Source organism: Bombus flavifrons, chromosome 1 (genome assembly GCF_040668555.2).
Source record: "Bombus flavifrons isolate JBK064 chromosome 1, iyBomFlav1_principal, whole genome shotgun sequence".
Classification (NCBI taxonomy): domain Eukaryota; kingdom Metazoa; phylum Arthropoda; class Insecta; order Hymenoptera; family Apidae; genus Bombus; species Bombus flavifrons.
In genome coordinates, this window is record NC_138442.1 from 2,500,007 (window position 1) to 2,525,400 (window position 25,394).

Here is a 25,394-nt window from a genome sequence, read left to right on the forward strand (position 1 = left end):
ATACATTTTTATACACTATTTAATGCATTTTTTAATCTTTTATAAAAAGGTATTAAGGTATAACGATTACTTTAAAAGATATTTTAACTTTAGTCTTCTAAAACTTATTGCATGAAAAAGAAGAAAAAAAAATAAATATAAAAGTGCTGCGTTGTCTTTATTCATTTGTTCAGTCTCTAAATCGTACATTGTGGAAAAACTAGTATAATTGTAAATTATATAAATCTGGTACAATCATTCGATTAATACGTTAATCGCATAAAATACATTAATGTGTACAAAGTAATGCGAATACCTAACGTCCACATTAATCTTGTTACAGATACATAATGGCACATATTTCATTTTTCATACGTACAAATCATAGCGTTACATTTATAATTTTATATTTACGTCTATAAATCATTATCAATATAAATTATGTATATTTAATTTATATCTAATTTAACTCTAATACATGTCCTTAAATAACTGATTTTATAATTATACATATGATATAAAAAAGAAAATATTTTTTGGTATTTAAATACATGTATAGTACAAGTATTTTGTTCAAGAATTGGTCGGATTAAAATATTTCAGTTTCTTTTCCCTTTTCCTACCTTTTAGCAAACGTTTGAATACACAGTAATATAATAGAAATATTTTTATTATCGCAAAGTCGTACTTCTCATACATTTAATACATAGTATCCTAATGAAGTATTTAATTAAACACGCGCAATTTCTACTGTTTCTTTTTTTTGTACATTCTATTTATTTAACATTAACTATGATTTCCTTAAATATTGCGTGATGTTTAATGAATAATTGTTAGTCCTTCGATAGGGTAATAGTAAAAATACAAATCTATGTGCATCTATTATAACATGTATAATAGAAGTATATGTATAAAATAAATAAATGTGCGGCGTCATTAATTGAATATTATATATCATTTCAGTATCTCTCTGTTATAAATAAAATTAAAAATTACATTTTTATACTTTTAATATAACTTTTGAATCGTTGGATCCCTAAAGTTGAGACCTGCATTTTTGTATTCTAGGTGATAATTTTATATCTTGCAAACTGAAATTAAACCCACAATTAAGTGTACAAGTAAGAAAACAACTTTACTTATATAAACTTATTTTAAAAAAAGAAAATCTTTTTAAGAAATGTTTTTAAGAATTTATACTACGTTAATATTTTATCGCATTTCCGTGAGTATCGATGATTGCCTGCAGACGTCTCGGCATCATTTCGATTAATTTTTGTATTACTGAAATCGGAATCGTTTCCCACACTTCTACCACTTTCTTTATTTTTTATATTACAATTTTCTAATTGATCTTTTAATTCTCTCCATAAATGTTCTATTGTATTCAGATCCGGTAATTGTGGTGTTTTCAATAATATTAGGACATTATAATGCAACCATTCCTTTCTTTTGCTGTAAATGATATACTGATGACATTTGTAATTTTCCAACCGATGGTTATAAATTTCGTTTTAAAATGCCCAGATATTTCATCTTCTCCACTGTTTCCTCTATAAATTCGATATTTCCTGTTCCATCTGTTGTCATGCAGTCCTGTATCATGATTAATCTCCCATTGTATTTAAAAGTTGGACATATAGTCGTATATGAATTTTATGGAACTGCGCATTCGACCGTCTCCATACTATTTCTTTACCGTCCACACCAAATAAATTAATTTTAATTTCGTCAGAAAAAATTAAATTTCGTCCAGAAACTTTCTGGATAATTTACATGTTTGACAAATTGCAAACATTTTAGTTTACTTGCTTTGAAAATATAGGTCTTTCTTCGAGGTACTCGACCGTGGTACCCCTCTCTATGCAAAACTTGACGAATTGTTCCCCTTGACAGGCTTGCTAAGTCTTGAAGAATCATCTATTGGTAATTTTGGCACATTAGTAGTGAGCTTAATTTTAATTTCTCGCGCTACATATCTTTCGTCATACTCGGAAAGAATATTTTTTACTGCACCTTCATATCTAAATTTATTTATTATTTTATGTACAATAAAATGGATTCTACCATTAATTATACTACTGATTTCCCACAGAGAACTTCCTTTACAATATAAATATACAATGATTTATCGAAGAGAAATATCAGTTTCTTTTCTTCCCGAAGTCGTTGTTAAACTGGTGCGAAATAACAAACGAAAATCAAAGCAAGTTATGCTATGTGCCTTACAATGTGGGGTAACCGTACCTCTACAATAAAATCGAAAAACAAATGCGTAACAATATATTAGGTTGGCAACTAAGTGATCGCGGATTTTGTTAATACCACCTAATGACAAAATCTGCAATCACTTAGTTGCCAACCTAATACATATTTGGGGGATTCTTACTCCGCACGCTCGATTTTATATTGGTAAAATCGTTGTATGTCTGGGAACATTAATAAAGAAAACAAGATTAATTTATTTGACTATTTTTTTTCAGCAATCGAAGTTAAACTGTAGTACAATACTTTTTGCTGTATTTTATAAAACATGGATTTAGTATGGCCAATTTTGCTAGGTGTACATAAGTTTCGAAAAATTATATTAGGAAGAAAACAAATTTACGAAGTTATAAATTTACAATGTAATTATAAAAGAACTGTTCAATTACATTACATTTCACGAATTTACAAATAAATTTTCTTTTGTGTCATATAAGTATGTCTATACTTTTATTTTATTCTATACGCCGTTTAGTGACATATTGTATGGTTTGAAATATAGAAGCAATCTTTTATACATATTTCTAAAATTCAGTTCTTAAATATTTAAACGAGAATACAATTTTCTACAAAATAGCAAAGGCTGTTCACACCTTTGTCAATGTTTACGCAGTATCATTTACGATTTTGGGATACAAAATAATTCGTTATATTAATTTTATATATATTGCAGGTAAATAATTTTTTATTCTTAATCGAATTTCTCTTAGTTGAATTAAAAAAGTATTTTAATTACATGACGAATATAATATGTGTAAAAGTAGTGATCTCGAATAATTTATAATTTACAAACTGACTGAGAATAAATATCATAGTTCTTTACAATTCTATTTAGGCATTCAAATGGAATGGCGAATGGTTAAAAGCTTGCATTATTAAGGTCAAATAGTACCATACAATAATGTGACTTATTTGCTAAATATAATACCTGCAAACAATACATAAATTTAAGTAAATATTTTTAACAATTTAAGTAAAATAAAAAAATCTCTTTTACATAAACACACAAAATACAAATCCGCATAAACAATTTAGTTTGTGTTTAATTTTTAACATAAAATACACACTACTCTATTAGAAAAGTAACAATTAATTACTATTTTAATAATATTTCGAAAATACTAAAAATTAAGTCTTTTTGTATAATTCTTGTACTTTGGGAGGAAACAAAAAACAATGAAACGTATTTTTTAATATAAAATTAACTAATAAATACTAGATATGTTAAATTACTTATATACTATTAGATTACTTGCTTATATAATTTTTATATCTTATAAAAACTAATATGTAACTTCAATAGTTGACAATAAATTTCTTCTGAAAAATACTTCTTTTTTATTTTAATTACTCCTACATAAGACTAAGATGATAAACTTAAAACTTAGTAAGGTTTGTTTCAGAAGTAATCACTATTGTTATGTCAAATAAAATGTTTTTTATACTTTTCAAGCAATTAACACTAAACCTACCACTATCGGTCAAACTTTTGTACAACTTTTACATATTTAAACATTATCACATCGCCATCAAAATATATAGCTTTTCTTAAAATATACATACAATGTATTCTTCAGTATTTACTTCTCTCTCTCTCTCTCTCTCTCTTTTTTCCCAAGAAATATATGTAGCCTGTCCTACCTACTGTCGCTGGTCTATGTAACCGCTCGAGATAGTATGGTATTACTTTCCTAAACTTATACAATCAGTATAAAAGAAAGGCTATCTAAATATGGCATTTCTCTAAAGAAATGACCAAATGGCAAGAAAATGCATTGTCAAGTTGAAATGTTGTAGCTGGCCCCTCCAGGTGTTTTTCAATATTCTGGATCTAGCTGGAATAAACGCCTGGGTTTTGTATAAACAAACAACGGGAGAACAAATTTTAAAGCAGGAATTTTTATTCTAGTGAGTTAGAGAACTTGGCGCTGCGTATTAAAAATCGCGGGAAGAAGAAAATGTATCAAAAGTATCAACAAATACAAGTTCGAATTCACATGTACGAAAATCTGTTCGGAATGCAAAAAATATGTGTGCGGCAAATGTACATTCGAGAACAGAATAATTTGTAAAAAATGCGGTGAAGGCGAATAGGATTATATATTACTTATATATTTAAAAAAATGTGTATTTAAGGTGTATAGGAATGAAAGAAACTATATAACTATCGTTCAATTTTAATCCTCTTTCCTAGTTTATAATTAAAATTATATAAAAATAAATTTGTACCGTCATTTTATGAAAGTTATTTATATACTAATTCATTGAGCAACAAAAAGCAATAACTTTTTTTTAAGAACCACTCATTTTGACCGGGCACAATAAAAGTAAGTATACAAGAAGTGTCGATAGGTTTAGTGTCAATATTTAATATTAAAATTGTCATAAATATTATAAACATATAACATATAAAGATAATGATACTATCAGCACTAAAAATAAGTAGCATATAAGTTGTACTAACAATGTATCTACAAGGACAAGAATTAACTTATAAAATTTATTAATATAATAGGATGTATAAAATTCAACAAATCAAATTGAAACTACTTTAAAATTAAAATATCACATATTACTTTAATATTGTTTCATATTCATTGCTTTCATGATTACTGTGAACCATAAATTTCCAATAGATAATACTTTTCAAGCAAACCTTACAAAATTGAATATGTAATTAATATTTTTTGATATATATAATATTTATTTTAAAAAAGAATAAACTGCCTAGAATCATACTTTGAACTTTTAGCAATTTAATATACTTTGCCATATTCTTTGCAAATTAAATTAATTAAAAAAAGGTATTTGGCATGACATATCTTCTCTAAAAGTTATAATTTTCGTAAAATATTATGTTTAGTATAAAGTAAATAAGCACAAGAGTTTCTTCAAAATTTTAGAAATGGTTAAATGGTAACCTTAAAAACTTTGTTGAAGCCTTAGTATGTATTTTGTACATTGAAAAAACTAACATAATAACAAAAAATCTAGCAAGTAAAATCTTAAAAAAGTTTATAATTTAAATATTATTGAAGAGATCATTCAAATGCTTTCTTTTATAAACTTTGTATCTGAAAGCATACTTTGCTGTATTATTTACATTTATGTACATTTACAAATTGTATAGTAAGTTTTCTTATTTCTCCGAATTTAAATAATTTTATAAATTAAGAAATATAAAATCTAATATTTTGTAATGTCGGAAAGATTAAAGTAATGTCAATAGTAATTAACATTATGTAACGGCAATTTTATGCGCTACAATAATTTATATTCTGTTGCATAAAACTATGATTTTTATACACATACATGCACAATGTTGTAGAAAATCTGCATCTCAGCTAATTTTAATATCAATAAATATTGTTTTCAATTAATTCTCATCAAAATATCAAATTGTCTTATACCACAATATGGTATACTTTATGCAGCTTGATATAATACATTTAGAATTATTCGTTAATGTAAATTATTTCACATACTATATAAGAGTTATAAAACTTTGCTTACAATTATTTTGCATTACAATATTATATTTACATAATTACACACAAAAGTAATTTTTTCATAAATGAGGACATTTTTCATTAAATGATTATAGATATTCTCAATTAAATTAAAATTATTAGGACTATATCAAAACTAAGTAGTCATTGAAATTAGATAAAATGGAGGATAATACTGCTCAATTTTACACACAGGAAATTACGAACACTAAAAGAGCTCTTATTCTTTTAATATGAAACTGCCTGTGTCTAACAGAATACAGGTAATATCTATGATATCTAAACATCCTTCATATTGTTGCTTTGGAATTCTTCGAAAAATTATACTAATGTTGATCTTCGATTGTTGTACTATACACTTTTCCAGTATGCAAATATCTCCCCACAATAATTTATCTTCTCATTTATACAGTATTTATAAGTTTAAAGGATCCTCAAATGATCAATATATATATTATCAATATTTCAGGGTTCTGAACACGATATTATTATGCATGTAAGGAGATCCTCAGATATTATATGTATATTGTATCCTTTGCGGTCGAGTGTCGGCAAATAGCCGCCCAAGTCTTTTTTTCGTTACGGACGCGTATCGGCATGTAGCCGCCTGAATCTGTTCACAGTTCCGTACAGTTATTTTGAAGTGGCTGGCGTATGTCTATTTTTCCGAACGATAATCTTATACGTATTTACGCATGGGTACAGTAAACTAAATAGTATTATGTTTCTGATGAAAAAAATTATGGATCTTTAGAAATCTTATCTTCCGTTTAACGTAAACTCGCGATGCAGGATGATGGTCGAGTCAGAACGAATTTCAATCTTTCCATGGCATTGCCAGATGAATCAGAAAGCTTTTTATATAATTTATATATTTTCTATAATACCTTATACAGGATGCCTAAAAGTTCCAGAAAAAACATGTTCGATAGTGATAGTAATAATGACGAACATTATTTTGAACCTGACAAGATAGAAGGTGACGACAGTGCTTCAGACAATGGAAACGAACTCCGTTTAATTAACAAGGAATCGGCTCAGACGTTTCAATATTTCTAGTAATAGTGACAGTGATGATGAACTAAATGTTGATGAAAATAATACAGGTCTCGACAATGAATAACACAAACGTTCAACATGTATATTTTCTCAACTACGCACGCCAATACCTCTCGTCCACAGCGACGCTCGCTCGTCGAGCGGCCCCGTCCTCAAAGGGTTACTATATTGATTATTTAAGAATCTCTTTACATGCACAATAATGTTGAGAAGTCTGAAATATTGGCAATATGCACGCACGCACGCACGCACGCACGCACGCGCGCACGCGCGCACGCGCGCGCGCGCACACACACACACAACACACACACACACACACGATCACGTAAGGACCCTTTTACGATGCCACAGTCTTATGGAGTAATGTACAGTTGATTATTTATATATCAGAAAAATTTCTTACAATAATGAATTTCCATAATATCGATCATCGACTAACCTTTCTCCATTTGCGTTTTGACTCACCGGACGGACTCCATTCTGAATCAGCATCGGTGCAAGAATAATTTACTTTTGAAACGTTCCATTCTTCCTTCTTTCTTCCCGTAGAGGCGATTGTTTCTTCTTTACTCTTTTGTATGTTCCTTCTTACTCCATCAGTTCTCTGTTAAGTCAGTTTAAACGATTAATTTTTTTCCGTCGCGTGGATGTTTTAACTGTTCTATGGAGATTCTTGATAATACGATATTATCAGTTTCATACTTTGTCGATCGAAATTGGCATTCTTACACCCACTGTCTACAAAGTGTAGCTTCATACATGTGTTGATGTTAACAGCACGCCTCCATGCAGCAGTCACTGTAAAGTAACGTACATTTGTCCAAAAAAAGGAAACGAATCGTTTTCGTAATGACGACTGACGTTAACACTGTCAGTAGAGAGGCGTATGTTGCAACTATAAACGGATATAGTGATTTGCGGACAGTGAGCTTTAGTCTTTCTTTCGCGAGATTCTGATGCGAACTGGCAACGTGTACGTCTTTATTATAATTTCTTTCTATCAAATGCAAACTGCAGTAATAATCACCATGCGGTTTTTTCTTTTCACAAGAGATAGTTTGTATTCGGATTTAACAATTTCATCGGACTTCTTTCGCGTACTGTCTGACGCTTTTACAGCAGCTACAATTTATCTTAGTTATAGCTGAATAACTGTCTATTTTTTCAACTTTCATTGGTATTTTTCCGTAAGCTGTAGCATGTCTTTTTTAAAAGGACAACCTATTTTTCGTATCTTCTTTAAACATTCTTTTCAAATCATACTGTACTTCAAGTGTCTCCAATGTTTTATTTTGTAAAGGAATTTTTCCATTTTACACAATAATTGATAAGATTTTGCTATTGATGAGTGCACTGGGAAAAAATAGCAATTATTCTGGTACAAAACATATGGATATCCGTCGCCAGACGTATACACTGTTTGCAATGTGCGACAACATAGTAGTGCAATTTAGCAGCAATACAACCTTTTACATGGGCTTCTCAATTTGGCGTGCGAATGAAGGAAAGTTGTGTACATTAATTTGTAAACTACATAATACTGATGCACAATACATATATGATACATATAATTGTATATTGCCAACACAATTTTTATAGATCGATGGTAAAGTGGTTGATGAGTATCTGCCACTTTATGTAAATTATTACATCCTTTCGGATATTATCTGCGATGACACACCAAATACTTCATTAGATACATAGGGCACATCTTTATTAATATGTTTGCGAATATTATTATCGCACTTATCGTCTATTATATCCTGCTTCTTAAAGTTTGCACCAATATAAGAAATTCCATTATTTCCAATATTTTCATTCAATCACGTCCCTTTAATTGCATTAGAAATATCTTTTTCATTCATAGAAAAAGATTCGAAAACAGATTCTTTAATGTTAGTGATGTTTGATGTATTTTCTCTTACATCCTCTTTTATTTTGTCGTAATTACAAATTTCCAATTCTGGTTGCACGCAGAATTCAGTTTGTGCAATATTTGTACATTTTAATGACTTCGATACCATTTGCGATTCAAATTTTTTTTGCATTGTTGAAATTTCGAGTAGTGCACCTGATGATTCCTGTTTCTCCTCGTAATTTAATATTCCTTTAACGGGAGAGGCTTGAACCTTCTCTATTGTTTCAGTAGAACTTGTTTCTATTTTATCTTTATTTTGCACTGTAATTAACGTATCATAATTGAAATGCCATTAATAAAAGATAATTACTATAATAATATAATCTTTTCAAGTAATTTTGCAATCATAATAAAATAAAATAATTTTTATCGCTTAAAATTGCATAATAATGTTACTAAATTTGCTTTGTTAGAATAATAAAGATATGTATCATTCTTAATAAAAGTATATATAATCATATAATAACAATTTTTGTGATATTAAGACTAACTAACATAATCATTGTAATTATTCTTACAAATTATTATGTGGTCATTATCATTTATAATTTTATGATGTGTATCTATTTCCAATTAAAAATATATAATATTCTGTAATTATGAAAAATTTATTTTATCTCAAGAAAGTGCATGTATTTATAATTTATTAAATAGTGTATATATTATTTCTTTGTTTAATCAGTTTAGAAAGCTTAATATAAATTTTGTTCTATTACTACAAAATGGAATCTTATTTTCGAAATATGTTTACATTTCATTGACTCACCTACTATATTCTTCAATTTATTTGTATACATCACACCTATAAACAAAAACATAATTTAATGTAATATACTGCATATTTATAAAAAATATTATAACGCTACATTCATAAAAATGAATAACTACTAATATCATATTAAAATTTTACATAAACTCTAAAAATATGAAATAAACTTACCTCTGAATAATATTACTTCTTAAAGATAATACATTTATGTAATATTATATCCTAATAAGGTAGATGAAAAATATGTAAATATGTGTATCACATTACCATTTTTTTCACTTAGGAAAATGTTATAGGTACCAAAAAATTTATAGCTATAAATATGAATCTTGAGTTACAAATTACCACAAACTTTATTCTTCTTTATGCTTATAATTGCATTTTTGTTTATGCAAAGAATTTTAATTATGATGAATTTATGAAACACTAAAAGTGCTAAAATATCTTCCAATGTTGATCTTCCATGTGGAAAATTATTAATTTTGTCTTTGTTTCGAAATTTAATATGTAAATATTAAAATAAGTATGATGACTTTTATTTGAAAGAACTATTATTATGTGTTTTTAGTACTCCTATTGGATATGTATATAAGATGTAAAATATACATATAAATTTTCTTATATAATACAATCATTTTATGATAGTATTTAGCTATAAGACATTTTATTTATTTATTCAAAATAATATTCTATAACTATATTGAAAATAGACTCATATATCAAGGAAAAAGGCAAATTGCCAAAGATATCAAACATATAGTTACCTTTCTTTGTAGAAACATAATGCTTTCTTCGCATTTTTTGCTGATTTACAGAATTAACATTTGTATTTGTGTTTACAGTTGATAAAAATGTTGAAGTTAATTTTCTTTTCTTCAAAGGTATATCTTCATCTAAAATTGCTTGTTCTTTAATAGAATTTGATGGCTGTACATTTATATTCTGTGATGTCCACTTAGCAGACTTTATATTATTTGAAAATTCAGTTATGTCTTTATCTGTTATAAAATTTGCTTTTGTAATATTAGTATCAATGTTCATATTTCTTTTCGATATTTTGAAATGAGAGTTATCTTCAGTTGCATATGATTTTTCTGGTTCATTTAACATTCTTGAATCTTCCGAGATATTATCTTCCATGGCGCACTGGAGATTTTGTAATTTAGAATCTTCCTTGTAGATTGAATTCACCATAGAATCTTCATGAAAATTTAATACTATTTGTTGCTTCTGTTGAGACATATGCTTCGATTGTTGAACATTTGCACAGTTTAGTTGTTTCTTTCCATTTTTAAGTGATGTTTGACAATATGACGTGTGAAATGTTGATAGTGATGATTCACATGTATTTTGCACATCTTCATAATCCAAAGGATTAACAATAGTAATTTGTGAACATCTTAAACTCAATTCATTTTGATTAGATTGAACAATAGATGAAACTAATTGCTTTTCTTTTTTCTTTATTTTAATTTTCTTTTTACATTTTAATATCTGTTTAGGTGATCTAGATTGTGGATGACCACTAATTTCTGTTCTACATTTCATAATATGATTTTGTTTTTCTTCACAATTGTATTGCATGTTTTCCTGAGAATTTTTTTGTCTTAAAGAACTTTCATCTGTTTGTTCAATGCACTGCAGTGTTGTATCAGTATTACATGATATTAAATCTGTGGAAGACAATAAATCACAAGAATCTAAAGATTCTTTTATTACTAAAGGACTAGTTTCAAGTTCTACACATGTATACTTCTGTAATGAATGAATATCATTCTCTTGTTGATTTAATATATAATTCATAGATTCATCTGATGGAATGTTGTTGGAAATACAAATTTCAGGTAAATCTTCATTTTTTTTATCACTGAATGATTGGGTTTGATTAATAGTATCTTCCTTTTGAAAAATATAAAATGTTTCTTTAAGACTACCAACATTAAACTTATCAGTAGGACTAGAAAGACTGCATTTAGGAAACGATTCTTTCTCTTCAGAAAGTATGCTATCTGAATTAACTAAATTAATTGATTGACCAGAGAATGAAGGTGTACTTTTAATTACTGGAAGAAATTCAAGCTCTTCTTCTCTACTTGTGTTCAATTCAAATCCAATCATATCCACGCTATTATTAACAGAATGATTTTGATTACTACACAATTCCTTATCCTCTTGTGAAAGTGTATTTTCTAAATCATTCTTTTCAGCTGTCTTTTCTTCGAAAGATTTCTCAATCAACCGAGGATTAACTGCTTGTATATTTGAATACATAAAATTATTCGAAGGAGAGTCCATATTTGTTAAATAAAAATCAAATAAAAAATTTAATATTCCAGTTCTTCCAAAGCTGCCTTCAGATAATAATGTTTGAGAATCTTCTGCATCTGACAATATGTACTTTTCTTCCATTTCATTAGTATGCAAATGTTCAGGCTGTGAGAAAAATTCTGTAATGCAATGTAATACACTATCTGAATTATCATAGATTAATGGTGATTTTAAATCTCCCCAAATTTTTTGTTCATCTTCAATAGTTTCTTGTTCATCACCATACAGAATACTATCAAAGATAGTGATATTTTCAAATTCCTCTATGGAACGTGATTCTTCTATATTAGCTTCTTGTGACAAATTTTGTAACGTAGATTCCCAATGCATATCTTGATTTGATTCTTTAGTATTTTCCAGATTATGTGTAAAAGATATGTCACAAGTTTGATTATTTGTTAGTACATTAATTTTATGTTGATCTGTGTCTTGTATATTATTTTTTAGAATTTCAAGATTTTTATTTTCTTTCTTAATAGGTTGTTCAAATTCGGATTTTATATGGTTACAGATAAGGTTTGAAGATGGTTTGCTTCCAGAAAAAATATTATTTTTTCCATAAGAGTGATATTCTTTTGATTGAGGGATTGATTTATGAAATTCATTTAAAGAATGAAGATTTTGACAGTTACATACATTCAATAAGTCCTTTTTTCCATATAGTTCCAAAATCTTACTAAGTTTTTCTGTATTTGTTAATGAATTAATATTTTGTATCCAATCTGATGATGACGACGACAACGATGACGATGATGATGATGATTCTGCACACTGATTTCCCAAAACTTTAGTAGAAACAGTACATATGTCCATTTTGTTTAAACATTCTAGGCGCTGTTTTTCTGCATAAATGGTCATAATATGTTCACCAATACGATTTAAAACGTCCATACATTTGTCAAGATCACTTAGCATACACATTATATTTTTGTCACAAATTGTTGTTTTATCGACGGTATTATTATCTATTGTATTATGTGTTACATCTTCGTTCTTTATTGTATTAAATATACTATTGTTATGATAGGAGAAAGGTTTTACCTCAATCTTCTTACAGCATCCTGTACATTCATGAATTTCCTGAACAATGTTGTTTTTCATGGTCTCTACCATTTGCGAATTATGACCACTCATAGATCGTAAATTATGTAAATGATCATCATTTTGTACATAAGCAGATTCAGTTTGGCAATAAGTATTTTCTTCTATCACATTACAATCTGTATTTATTGGCAATTGTTGTTTCATAGATTGTACATTTGTAATATTATTTTGGCACTCGCTTGACAAGAATATTGTCTTTATGGAACTTTTTGGCTGAGAAAACAATTCTTTACCCTGAGTATCTATTTCATTAGATTCATTAGCTGTGTTTCTAAAAGAAAAACTATGTTCAGAAGACATATTTTCATCCCTACTTTCTCTCAGTAGATTTAATATGGCTTTCGGTTCTTTAGTATTTTGTCCCACAGTGCTTAGAAATTTCAGTAAATATAGAATTTTACTGCATTGCACATCAGTTTGTTTTATTGATGAAGTACATGTATCACACCACCTATGTTGAAACATACATTTCAATTCAGTATTTCTCTTATCGAATATACGATTAAGTATATTTTCCAAATTATCAATATTATTTTGAACTGATTTTTGTTCAGTTGAAGTACAACTTGCTGTACTTTCACTAACTTTATTGTCTAAAATTGGTAAATCTCCTAGAAGAATGTTGTTAGAACAATTTTTAAAGTTATCTGCACTACAAACATCTGCAATTTCTATTTGATCTCTATATTTTATTTCATCAATTTGTTTCTGCACTTTATATTTTTTCTTTGCCATTTTTAACCACTCTAAATTTCTTTGACACCTTTTCTTCTTTTTCTTTTTATCAATTCCTAATTCATCTTCCTCAGCTAAATTAATTAAAATTACCTCTCCAGGTTTTAATTTCGATGTTTTTTTATACTTCTCAAATTTGTTTCTTTTTCTTGGTAGAGAAAGTTGTTGATTGCTAATTTTACTATTTTTCATGTTCTCTTCAAAAGAATAATTATTTTCTAAGTTACCTATATGACTTTTCTTCAATTCATAACTTGCAAAAAATTTGTGTACATCATATGACAAATTCTAAAAGAAAATAAAAATAAGAATTAAGTTATATAAACATTGCAAATATTATTTAATAAAAAATTTACCTGTGATAATTGGAAATTCAGCTCGGAAGTTCTTGTTAAGGGGGTTTCTTTAAATTCAGCAAACATTGTTTCTTCAAATACTAAAAAATTATTGCATGCAGTTTTTAAGTCAAATGCATTTGATTGCAATAGCCAAATAGTCTCATTTTCAAGCCCTGTGGGTGCTTTAGGTATGATGTTTAATAATTCGTCACGCATTTTTGGAATACATGGACCTAATATCGTTAGAGCCTTCTTATTCAATTGCCTTTTCTCTTCAACAGTTTCTTTTATCCTTTTCCATACTTTTAAAAAAAGCAAATACCTGACATAATCTACATCTGTCAAACAATCTACATTCTTTGTAAAATTAGCAAAACTTTTCCTAGTATAAAAAGAATAGTTTATATTACATAAAAAGACATTTTTATACTACATTTATTTTTAGACTAAGAAGCAAAGAATATAAAATATTTACGTACATAAATATAAGGTCACAAACTTTTGCATATTTTTTAGTAGCAAACTTTAGTTTAAGCAGCACTCTGAAAATATGCTTTTCTGAATTACCTGAAACAAAAGTAAATATTACTTTCTAATGTTATTTGTGTCTTATAAGTATGAAAGATGATATTCCATCTTTATCATAAAAGAATATAATAATTCTACTGGTGTAATATATTTTATATTATACCTTTTTTAACTTACTTAAATATATCCATAATGCTGAAAGAAGTTTTGAAGCAAGTTTAGAAGAATCCATAGTGTGTTTAGAAGTTTTGAGTTCTATATCTATATATATTCCCAATATCACTGACATCTCAGTTAAATATAAGTTGCAATCACTAACATGCTATTAAAAACATTCATCAGTAAATTATTAGTATGTTGTCGCTTTTATTAAATTCATAATTAATTATTTCTAACAATACCTCTTTAATATCATTCCAGTAAAGATGAAAAAATATTAGTGTGTTACGTAGATGAGTTTTTAATTTTATCATATCTAGTGTCTTTTCACAATATGTATTTATACTGGTTAAAATATTTCTGAAATACAAAATATTGATCAATTAGTTTTAAACCATGAATTATGATGCAATTATATATTTTAATGTAAATAATTTTGTTATTATTATCTTTCTTTTAATTTCAGAAAAAAAACAATAATCTTACTGTGTGTAAAGGAAAAGTAAATGTTTTAACAATTGGTAATTTCTATGTCCCACAGATGAACACATTATTTTATTAAATTTACTGAGCCATGGAAATATATTTTCAGACGATTTAACATCAATGAGGCTATTATCCTCATGTTCTTGATTTTCATATTTCTTTGAAACATTGATAGGACTATTGCATATCCATATTAAATCTATCTCATCCTTTTCATCCATTATTATTTCTTTTTTTAAACTATATAAATATTCAATAAAATAAAAATATATAATAACTTTTTGAAAATATATGATGTTTTTATCATTAAATAACATTCAATTAAGATTACAGAATGTTATTGCTTGGTATGTTTATTTCTTCTTTCTTTCCCTACCTCTCATGATATATTAGAATGATAATATTTATTAGTCAATGAATTATCGTTTAATAAATTGTCAATCAAGGTAAAAGAATTGCTTATATTCGTGTCCTGTGTAGAATGAGCCATAATTTTCATTAAAAATAATCTTATTAAACCTAAAAAAAAACAACAAGATTATGTATATATAATGTACTATAATATATACAAAGGTCACAAAAGAAAAACGTGATAAGTACATTTTTGTTAATTCTTTGGCTTTGATGTTACTCTATGAGTAAATAGGAGTGTTTTAACATCATATAATGAAGAACAGAAACAATCTGTCGGATCGAAAGATGCTAGTATTTGAAAAATAGCTGATAAGTTGACAAAGTTGTGCGAACCCAAAGTCATAATTATTAAGACAAGCAATATTTATCTTTGATATTATAATATTATAATGAACAGTATCTTAACAATTTTAAAAAGTAAGAAAATGTTTTATTCCGAAATCAAATAAAAAGACAATCTTGGTAACACAGGATTGATTGACAATGTAATGAATTTAAGACTCCTTTGCTGCAAAAAAATAGGAAATTTAACTTATCATATTTTTCCCTGTAGTCTTCATATATCGTAATAACTTATTTAATATTTTGACGAAATATTTCGATGAACAAAATCAATGATTTCTACATGACATGTTTATTAACTATTTGTTAACTGAAATTGATTTCTTAATTATGAGCCGAAGAATTATTACATACTTTTCGCGCTATACATAGAACAAACGTGTGCTATAACAACGAAACCAAAGAAAACAAAATCGAGCTACTCACAGTCAGTAATAATCGTACACGTGTTGTAACATAATATTTAATATAGTCAAAACATCGGTACGATTCATAATACAATTACGTATTGACGTTTAGACATGTCATGCAGAAAATTTAAAAGAATAACAGTCAATAATCAACAATGAGAGGCTGCAAGTTTCTTTTAACGTGATTTTGTTTTTAGAAGCACATCAAAAATGCAGAGACTCTATACCCCCACTTCCATCAGTCACACTGTGTTACATCGTTTACTACACATACACGCAACAAAATGAAACTAAACGGGCATAGCCGTCACTTTCATTTCTTCGCAAATAAGCGAACTCATAGTTTCAGTTTTTCGCATTTGCAACAGCACAGCCGTACACGAAAGTAAATTTATTGCGATCTGCGCCGCCTGTTGTTGGTGTACTCGAAACTTACAATTCTTTGAAAATCGAGTAAAACGCAGTGCCTGGCGTCGATGCTAGATCAACGCCGTCGTTGTCGTAACATTCAGATCGTCGCTACGGAAGTTGCAGATACAGGTACGGTCGCACCCATCAAGGAACCCTCGTATATCGTACAAAATAACCTTTCTTTTACTTATCATTGTTAGTGAAATACCATGTATTTTATCCAAATTTCATAAATTCTTTTTTCTGCAAATGTTAAAGTAGATTCAATTTTTCGAAATCATAATCGTGTCTCTGATTATCATTGTAAAATTTAGTGTTACTTAAATTCAACATTTTTCTACGTTTACATATATAACGAGTATACATTTCTTCAAAATGAATTATTTATATGTATTATTGAAAAAATAAATAAAGTAATATGATTATATAATTTTATATATTCCTATCATAATACCACATGCATGTTTCACAAATTAATCCATCTGCAAACATAGAAACCACGTCTCTTCTATTAAATATAAAATCGTATCACTCTGTCGCAAGTAGTGTCAATCCAATTGATAAAAGAATTTCGTAAAATGGCTCACGTTGTCACGTGAGTTTCATTCAAATCGGCCGTAAAAGTTCAGTATATACGGTCCTGAGAAGAGAAGTTGCACACCGAAGCGCAGACGTTACTCGAACTTTTCGGCTATAATAACCGCTAGCGGCCGATCACGTATGTGACATGGCGTCCGGGTAGAAAGAAAGTTGACTGTTAAATAAGCGTTAATGTTGTTTTTATGACATTGACCGACCGAAAAGGGAACATCCGAGGCCGCGAATTTCCCACAGACACCGGCATTGATGGTAATGCATGCGAGGAAACCACAAAGGATCAGCGATGGGTAGGGTACCGACGTCAAATACCCAATCCTGACACAACCAACCTCTACTCACCTCACCTCTCATCTACAAAGTCCGTCCATCCGACCCACTCGATATTACTACTACCGCTATTCGTGGGAGAGATTCCTCGATGGAAATATCATTTTCCATCCTGGAATGCCCACTGTCTAGCGATTTTATTCACTATTTGTTTTCTATGGTTTCAGGTACTTCGAAAAGCACCAGGCCCATCCCTATCAGGTAAATATCATTCGAGCAATTGGTGTCGGGGGTTTAGGAGTGGGGTAATTCGTTCACAGTGCGATTGTACGCACGATTTTACCGCGATTCTGTTCATTCTCGTATCAAATAAAACAATTCACTCATTTCATTCGCGCTTTTTTCTTTAGATAATTACGTGATCAACTGTGTCAGTAGCTCTTTCATATTTCTTACGTTATCTTTCTTTCCCTAATAGTTCGTTGTTAACTAAATTACAATTAGTAAAGATTAGTTGTAAAGATTGTATTATAATATTCGAATGTACGATATTTTCTTTTCTTCTAGCATTTCTAATATTTCTCGTGCAATTTGCCCGCCTATTTTGTCCCTTTCATGTAGTGCAAGTATCGCTTAGTTTGTGTGTGTTGATGTATATGCTATATATATATATATATATATTTACACATATATATGCATATATATGTATATATATATATATATATATATTCTTGCTTTAGATTCCCGTAATCGAGTGTCAAAGTAATTTCGTTTGTATAGTTTTATAAGAGACTGTAGACACGAATTGTAAATCATATATATTGCGAAAAATATCAGTTCTCTTCTCTATATGAGTTTAGTCAATTTTATACGTTACAAGTTCGATACTTTGAAATTGTGTAAGTGAACTTGGTTATTATTTATTTTTTTTCGAAAAATCTTAAAATCTCATCTTATAAATGTAAAAACAGAATGAATTATTAAATTATACATACTCTTTGAGTATATGTAACCTCTTTGTGCATAAATTTATTTTTGTTTTTTTATATTTTTGATTATATATCAAAAATATTAAGGCAGATGTAACAAAAAGTCTGACATTTTCTTCAAGTGCTGTGCAAAAACTTCAATTATATATTGTCCTTGAAGTATTCATTCAATTATTAGTATTATTAAAAATGCACTAATGCACTAATTCTATACACGTTCCAGTATATTTTTGCAACTTATATTCAATATCGCAAAAATAGTGCGCAAATTGATGTAATTTTGTTGCTTTTGATAAAAGATAAAAATTTTACTTAATCTTGTAAACATAACCTCACTTTTAGAAAATCAATAATTCATTCTTCTACATTATGCAGATTACTAATAGTACATTGGAAGTGTTGCATGTATATATTAATTAAAGATTTTTCTACAATACATTATTTGCAATGATCGTTTTTTAGTAAAAGTAATAAATAATTTCACGATATTTCAATTATGCTTAATTCATTCATTTTTTCCTCATATAGGCTGTAAAAATAGTATTGAACTATTCTTTAATAAAAAAACACGATGTATTGTTAAATATTTCCTGTGTAGAATTGGAATTTAATATGATAAACAGTTTTGTATACAATAGTTTTTTGTAGGGTAGTTGTTATATCATAACAACATATTTTTTATATTTTCCATAATTGCTAACAATAAAGAATATAATAAGAAGTATATGAAAGTTTTTATGATCATTATCAAATGTTAAACTTTATTTTTTATATTTTTAAGAGACAGGAGGTACACATATAGTGTAAAAGTAAATAAATTAACATTTATGAAATTAATCTGTCAGAAAAAAGTAATTTATTGAAAATTTGATTTAATCATATTTGATATTTAATATTTTCACACAGAACGCAAAATATAACAGTTCTAAGGGTGGATATTCATCATCAACAACATCATCAGATAGTCGTTACGAGGGACGTATGCGAGATTCCCCAAATGGCAACTCTTATAGTCCAGCAGGGGGCTTGGGTATGGGTATGGGAACAGATAGAGACAGTCCTCGCAGCTACACATCCAAGCCCCTATACAAGAAGGAGAGAGAAAACAGAGACTACAAGTTATCCTCCTCTAGGGACAAGTACTCGGGTAAATAACATTTAAATATTTTTTACATTTTTCAGAATTATCACACTTTAAAATAGTATTCAAAACATATGATACGTTAAAGATGTATTCAAGAAGCTTAATAAAGATTTGTCAAATATTTATATTATGAAAAATTTGGTAAATGTAATTTTATTCTATGTTAAATAATAATACAGTCATTTTTGCTATAACCTGTTGATGCCATTCGTAAAGCATGAGAATTATGTTACAAGTAAGTTTTAAGATAATACAATTTTTTGTAAGTTCTTGAAATATATGATAAAATAAAAATACATTTAAAAAATATTATCAATAAAAGAGCATCATATTTAAGAGTAGTAAAATGAGATTTGATATTTATAAAAATATGTATATGTTATGTATCATACTCACTACTTGTAATTAATAATATTTATGTTACAACAAATGTATATGAACCTGGATTTTAAAGGTTAATACCAAGATTAAGTGATATGAACATGATATATTTTTAGTTAGAATTTACTTTAATTATCTCTATAGTGTTGTTTTAAATAATGTTTTAGCAAATTAATATTCTATTATTGTTACGAGATGTAAAACACATAAAGAAAGACTATATATGTATAAAGAAGAATAAATGTGTAAGAAAATGAGTAGTAAAAGAGATGTTATATATTTAACTATATTTCATATATTCATTAAGAATAATAAATGAATAGTGCTTTTATTTCAATGCCTTTTAAATTATATTTTTTAAAATTATGAAATCTGTGTTATAGCAAAATCGGCTGTATAATTTTTTTGAGAATTAAAGTTTTATTCCTTCTTTCTTCAGTATAAAAACAGGGTTGTGTCTTAACATTTTCAGCTGTAACATGCTTACTTGCATATGTGTAGATTGTGCACGATCCCCAAAAGACAAGAGAAGCCGTGAGAGCAGAGATTCAGAACACAGGACCAACCATGATAGGAGTAGTGGAGAGGTAAGAATATTTTCATTTATTATCTAATTAATTTTTAGATTTGAGTAATATTAAATATTAATTCTTTAATATAATTTTCGATATTTTCTAAATGTTTGATTATCATATGGTAATTAAAAATATAATTTATTTGGATTTTATAAATATAAAATTATTTACATATAATGAGTATATTGAATTTTCCTTAATATTGCATTCAAAATTTTTTTGCACATTTACATAGTAGTTGGACTGTGGAACATTTTGTATATGGTTGCAGCTCCAATTTGTCTAAATGGCTTATATTTTATACAAGTTGCATACTTTTGAGATATAATATTATATAGAAATATATTACTGATATATAATATCTGAATATTGTTTGCTTATTTTTACAGATTTTACATCCTATAAAATTATCATCGAATTCATCAAGAGAGTCATCATCTCAGAGAAAACCATCACATAATTCCTGTCAGGTCAGTATAAAATGTACTTCATATGAGTGTTACTAAAACGATGTACATATAAATCAAAAGATAGTTAGAAATAGTTTGAAAGAGTATAATAGAAATGAAAAGAACATGTTTATTGAACAATTTGAATTAAATATATTATATATATATTTTACACATATTTGATGTGATAAACAATACAAAAATTTAATGATAAATTATTAACATTTAAATGAATATTATTAAATTGTTATGTATAATGTGTCATCTCAAAAGTTAAAAAATTGTCAAGTATTGAAGTTCAATGGGGGTACACAGGATCAACATCGTGGACAAATGTAATTTCAACTTTTCGAACAAGTTTTGGAATTCATATGAATATTTTCCATCGATTCAATCGTTTCCGGAAATTTTAGAACAGTCTGTTTAGGACAAACGTGGTGATGAGCGAGGAGGTGCAATGGAACGTTCGGCCAGGTTTGGTGATTGGTCAGAACATATGAGTTCTTCGGGCAAGAAGTATTATTACAACTGCAAAACAGAAGTTTCTCAGTGGGAAAAACCACGGGAATGGATTAGTCGAACAGAAAACCGACAACGTCAGTCCAATGATTATTCTTCTAGGTCAAGTACGTCTAATAATATTATATCGCTAAATAAATTTCTTCAATTCGAACACGATTCTTTGCTCACTGTTAGCATCTTTCTTTATAAAAATACAATTTCTCATATTTTAATGATTATGATTTGTTGTTTCATTATAAGTACATTTATTATATTTAACATTAAAGGAACTGTTCAGTATAGAATTTCATTTTTTTGCTCGTAGGTCATGATAAACATTCCAACTCGCGGTCAAATAGTAGCAGTGTGCGAGATGGTAAATCATCGCGTCAGTCCGACAAACGAGAATATTGGAGCTCATGCAGTGGAAGTGGTGGTGGTAGTAGTAGAGAAGATGTTTCTATTAGGGAAAGGGAAAGGGAAAAAGAACGGGAAAGAGAACGAGAACGTGAAAGAGATCGAGAACCAGGTAGAGAAGAAGCGGGAGTGGAGCGTCAAGCACAAGATATGGATATATCTCCAGGTGATTCTACTCCAACCTCCGAACCTCTGACATCTTGTACCCACGATCCACTGCCTCAAGGTCCTGTTTTGTTAGCCACTGGTATGTTGTATCCAAACAGTATAATAATGAAAAGTGAAAGAAATAGGAAGATTATACTAATAGATTAATAATTGATTACAGCTTTACCTCGGTTAACATCACATCCACCATCTACACCACAAACACCTGGGAAACTTAATTCACCAACACAACAAGGAAACAGTAATGCTCCAGGTCCACCGGTTTCATTAGCAAATCTTCCAAGACTTTTGTCTCAAATCACAGGCAATAAGGAACAACCCGACATTACACCACAGAAAGCATTACAAACACTTCAAACAGCTGCTATTCTATTGTCTAGACAAGTAAGTTTATGTTTACATGTTTAAATTCTTATTTTTTTTTAAATTAATGACAATTATTTTTTTTCAATTAATATAACATAATTGACATAACGTTTTAATTAACATAACGATATTACGTTCCATTCATAAATATTGTATTAAAGATCTATTTACGTATTTTAATTTGATTCTACTTCCAAACTTTCTTAATTAAAAAATTTTTATGTATTTTAAAATGATCAATGATATTTTTTGTATTATGAAAAATTATCATACATGCGCGTGCGCGCGTGTGTGTGAGTGTGTGTATGATAATTAAATAAATATATATATGTATGCATAGCAATAGAAGAAGGTCTAACTGAAGATACCTGGAAATGCTAGTTATTAATCATAAATTAATATTTCTGTATCTTTTTCTTGAAAATTATACATTTTCTATATAATTAAATATTTAGTTTCCTTTTTTTTGTAAAGTTATACGAAATTGCTTTTCAAGATTGGTATTTAAACTCTTATAAACTTTTATTACAATTTAAATTTTAAGATATATAGGGTATTTCATTTAACTGGAAATGGTAGAATATCTCACGAGAGATTAAACTTATCAAAAAAAAATATTTTAACAAAATTTATTTGGTTTGAAAGGGGACATCATATGACTTAATTTTTTAAAATAGAACTATATATTTCTTAATACATTAATCGATCCATCTTAGCATTTCCTATGAAAAGATATTAACCTATTTATGTCGAAAAACTATTAGTGTTTGTAGATATTTTAACTGTAATTTGTCATACGAAAGACAGGGAAAGACGTGAAGTGACATTCTTCTATATATGTCACCTTTGTCTTTCATACGTTGCGATCTGCAAAAATACAATTTCCATCATATGATGCCCCCCTTTGAACCAAACAACTTTAGTTAAAACATTTTCCTGATAACTTTAATCCCTCGTGAGATATTCTATCGTTTCAAGTTGAACAAAACATCTTGTACGTAAAAGTACTCTAATTTTTTACTAATTTGTGTCATTAAATTGATAATAATGTATCTTTATATTATGTAATTTTAATTGATTTATTTTAGTTGTTTTAGTCTTTCAAATAAGAAACTTTGCACATAAGAAATGCGATAATTGTTAAAATTATTCGATTATGTTTTTATGTAGCAGTCAGCTAGTGGTGACCGAAATAATAGTGGAAATGACGTAATGGTTCCACTAAAGGTTGATACAAGTGGCAATGTTACAAATGAGGGACCACCTACTCCCACACATTCGGAAACCCAGGATTGTATCGATGCTCGAAAATGTATGTTGATAATCAGTAAATTAATTTGTATTTAATAAAATCATAGTAATCGTAATAATTAATAATTGCCTACTTGTTTTCCTTTCATAGTAACAAGTCCTGGGGCGACGAATTCTGGAGTACAAGGTTTAAGCTCATTGCAAAATCTTAGTACATTAGGTTCCCTTGGAAATTTAAGTAATACAGGTTTACAAGCATTGTCTAGAGTACAGCCTCCTTTAACACCTTCCTTAACACCATCACTTGCTAATCACTATCGGGAAGATTTAACGCAACACGTGCGTGCCTTTCCTGCTGATATTCTTGAAAAACAGGTATATGATGTATATATAATTATTTTGAAAATTGTAGATTATATGTTTTAAAAATTATATATTATAATGAATCATTGAACAATATATTGAACAATATTTGGGTAATTGTTTTTAGGCACAGAAGCTTAGTGAAGAAGCACACACAATGGGAAGTTTGCAGTGTACAAGAGTGTCGGCAGAGTTAAAGACGGCACGATCGATAGTGAGGCTGACAGAAATTCAAGCAACGTTACAGGAACAAAGGTATATTTCATTATATTAAAATCATATAAAAGAAAATAATTATATTAAATTAAATCAATTGATCTTTTTTAACATTCTAGGATATTATTTCTCCGTCAACAAATTCAAACATTGGAGGAGCTAAAATCCCAAAATTCCTTCATGTCTGACGATTCTTAGTGTAAGAAACTTTATAAAGTAATTATAATTACAATCTATAATTGATTCATGCAAAAATAAAACATAATTATTAATATTCTCATTAATATTGAATAATTAAGATTGTACCTAAATTATAATATCATGATAGAAGTGATAAAAATAGTAATGAATATGGGCTGCCCAGAGAGGATTGGCTGTTCCATTTATCAGGTAGTGAGTCATATTACAACTGATTAGGAAACCCACCTCTCTAGGAAGCACAGGAGGCCTATCCACACGCAGACACAACACACTAAGCAAATAGAAAATGAATCTATTCTATCAGTTCATTGCAAACTATTGAATTGTCCACATCGTCTTGTATTACCTATGTTATACGTGTCAATGTTTCATATCCCAAGATTAAGCGGCATTTTAACTAGTTGAAACATTTTTGTTGTAAATCTCGGAATAAAATTCGTGCCAGAAGTTTTAATTCAATTCTTTATCGCCATTGTCTTACCTAATTCCCATATGTATAGGAGGAAGTAGATTTGCTCTGTAATTATAGCAATTTTTTTTCCTATTTAAAATTTGTCCTTAATATATTAATGTTAAAAGAAAAATAATTATATACAACTAAAATTTTTAGTGGACGAAATTGAAACTTGTATAAAATTTGTAAATAATTTTAAAGGTTTACAATAACCTAATATATGTTACTCATTTTCAGTCTTTTGAAAGCACCTTAACACTGCATTACAAACACAGATTGCGCAGAGTGTGCCAAAATC

At 28.3% G+C, this 25,394-nt stretch overlaps 2 protein-coding genes across 11 annotated transcripts; one reads left to right on the forward strand and one right to left on the reverse strand.

Moving 5' to 3' along the window:
- Window positions 1–8,157: 8,157 nt before the first annotated feature.
- On the reverse strand, window positions 8,158–17,847 carry LOC138183801 (putative leucine-rich repeat-containing protein DDB_G0290503). Of its 7 annotated transcripts, none has more exons than XM_069121239.1 (10): window positions 17,694–17,847; window positions 15,554–15,696; window positions 15,178–15,417; window positions 14,934–15,051; window positions 14,710–14,854; window positions 14,484–14,571; window positions 14,023–14,386; window positions 10,264–13,954; window positions 9,497–9,532; window positions 8,158–8,991 (listed from the first exon to the last, which is right to left on the reverse strand). In XM_069121239.1, the coding sequence occupies exons 3-10, from the start codon at window positions 15,396–15,398 to the stop codon at window positions 8,636–8,638; spliced, it is 5,019 nt and encodes a 1,672-aa protein (XP_068977340.1). In that variant the 5' UTR covers window positions 15,399–15,417; window positions 15,554–15,696; window positions 17,694–17,847; the 3' UTR covers window positions 8,158–8,635. The 7 variants fall into 7 exon arrangements, 6 of the variants coding, with proteins under 6 accessions (XP_068977340.1, XP_068977347.1, XP_068977319.1 ...); XM_069121246.1 differs by having other exon boundaries at window positions 17,699–17,832; XM_069121218.1 differs by lacking the exon at window positions 17,694–17,847 and adding an exon at window positions 16,780–17,032.
- wcy (WW domain-containing adapter protein with coiled-coil wacky) lies at window positions 17,444–25,089 on the forward strand. Of its 4 annotated transcripts, none has more exons than XM_069121601.1 (12): window positions 17,444–17,641; window positions 17,849–17,882; window positions 19,517–19,757; window positions 20,637–20,722; window positions 21,100–21,180; window positions 21,587–21,785; window positions 21,986–22,324; window positions 22,406–22,629; window positions 23,785–23,923; window positions 24,014–24,237; window positions 24,353–24,480; window positions 24,561–25,089. In XM_069121601.1, exons 1-12 carry the CDS (start codon window positions 17,601–17,603, stop codon window positions 24,637–24,639), a joined length of 1,815 nt encoding a protein of 604 aa, XP_068977702.1. In that variant the 5' UTR covers window positions 17,444–17,600; the 3' UTR covers window positions 24,640–25,089. The 4 variants fall into 4 exon arrangements, with proteins under 4 accessions (XP_068977702.1, XP_068977694.1, XP_068977709.1 ...); XM_069121593.1 differs by having other exon boundaries at window positions 17,445–17,641; window positions 23,782–23,923; XM_069121608.1 differs by lacking the exons at window positions 17,444–17,641; window positions 17,849–17,882 and adding an exon at window positions 18,365–18,520 and having other exon boundaries at window positions 23,782–23,923.
- Window positions 25,090–25,394: the final 305 nt, after the last annotated feature.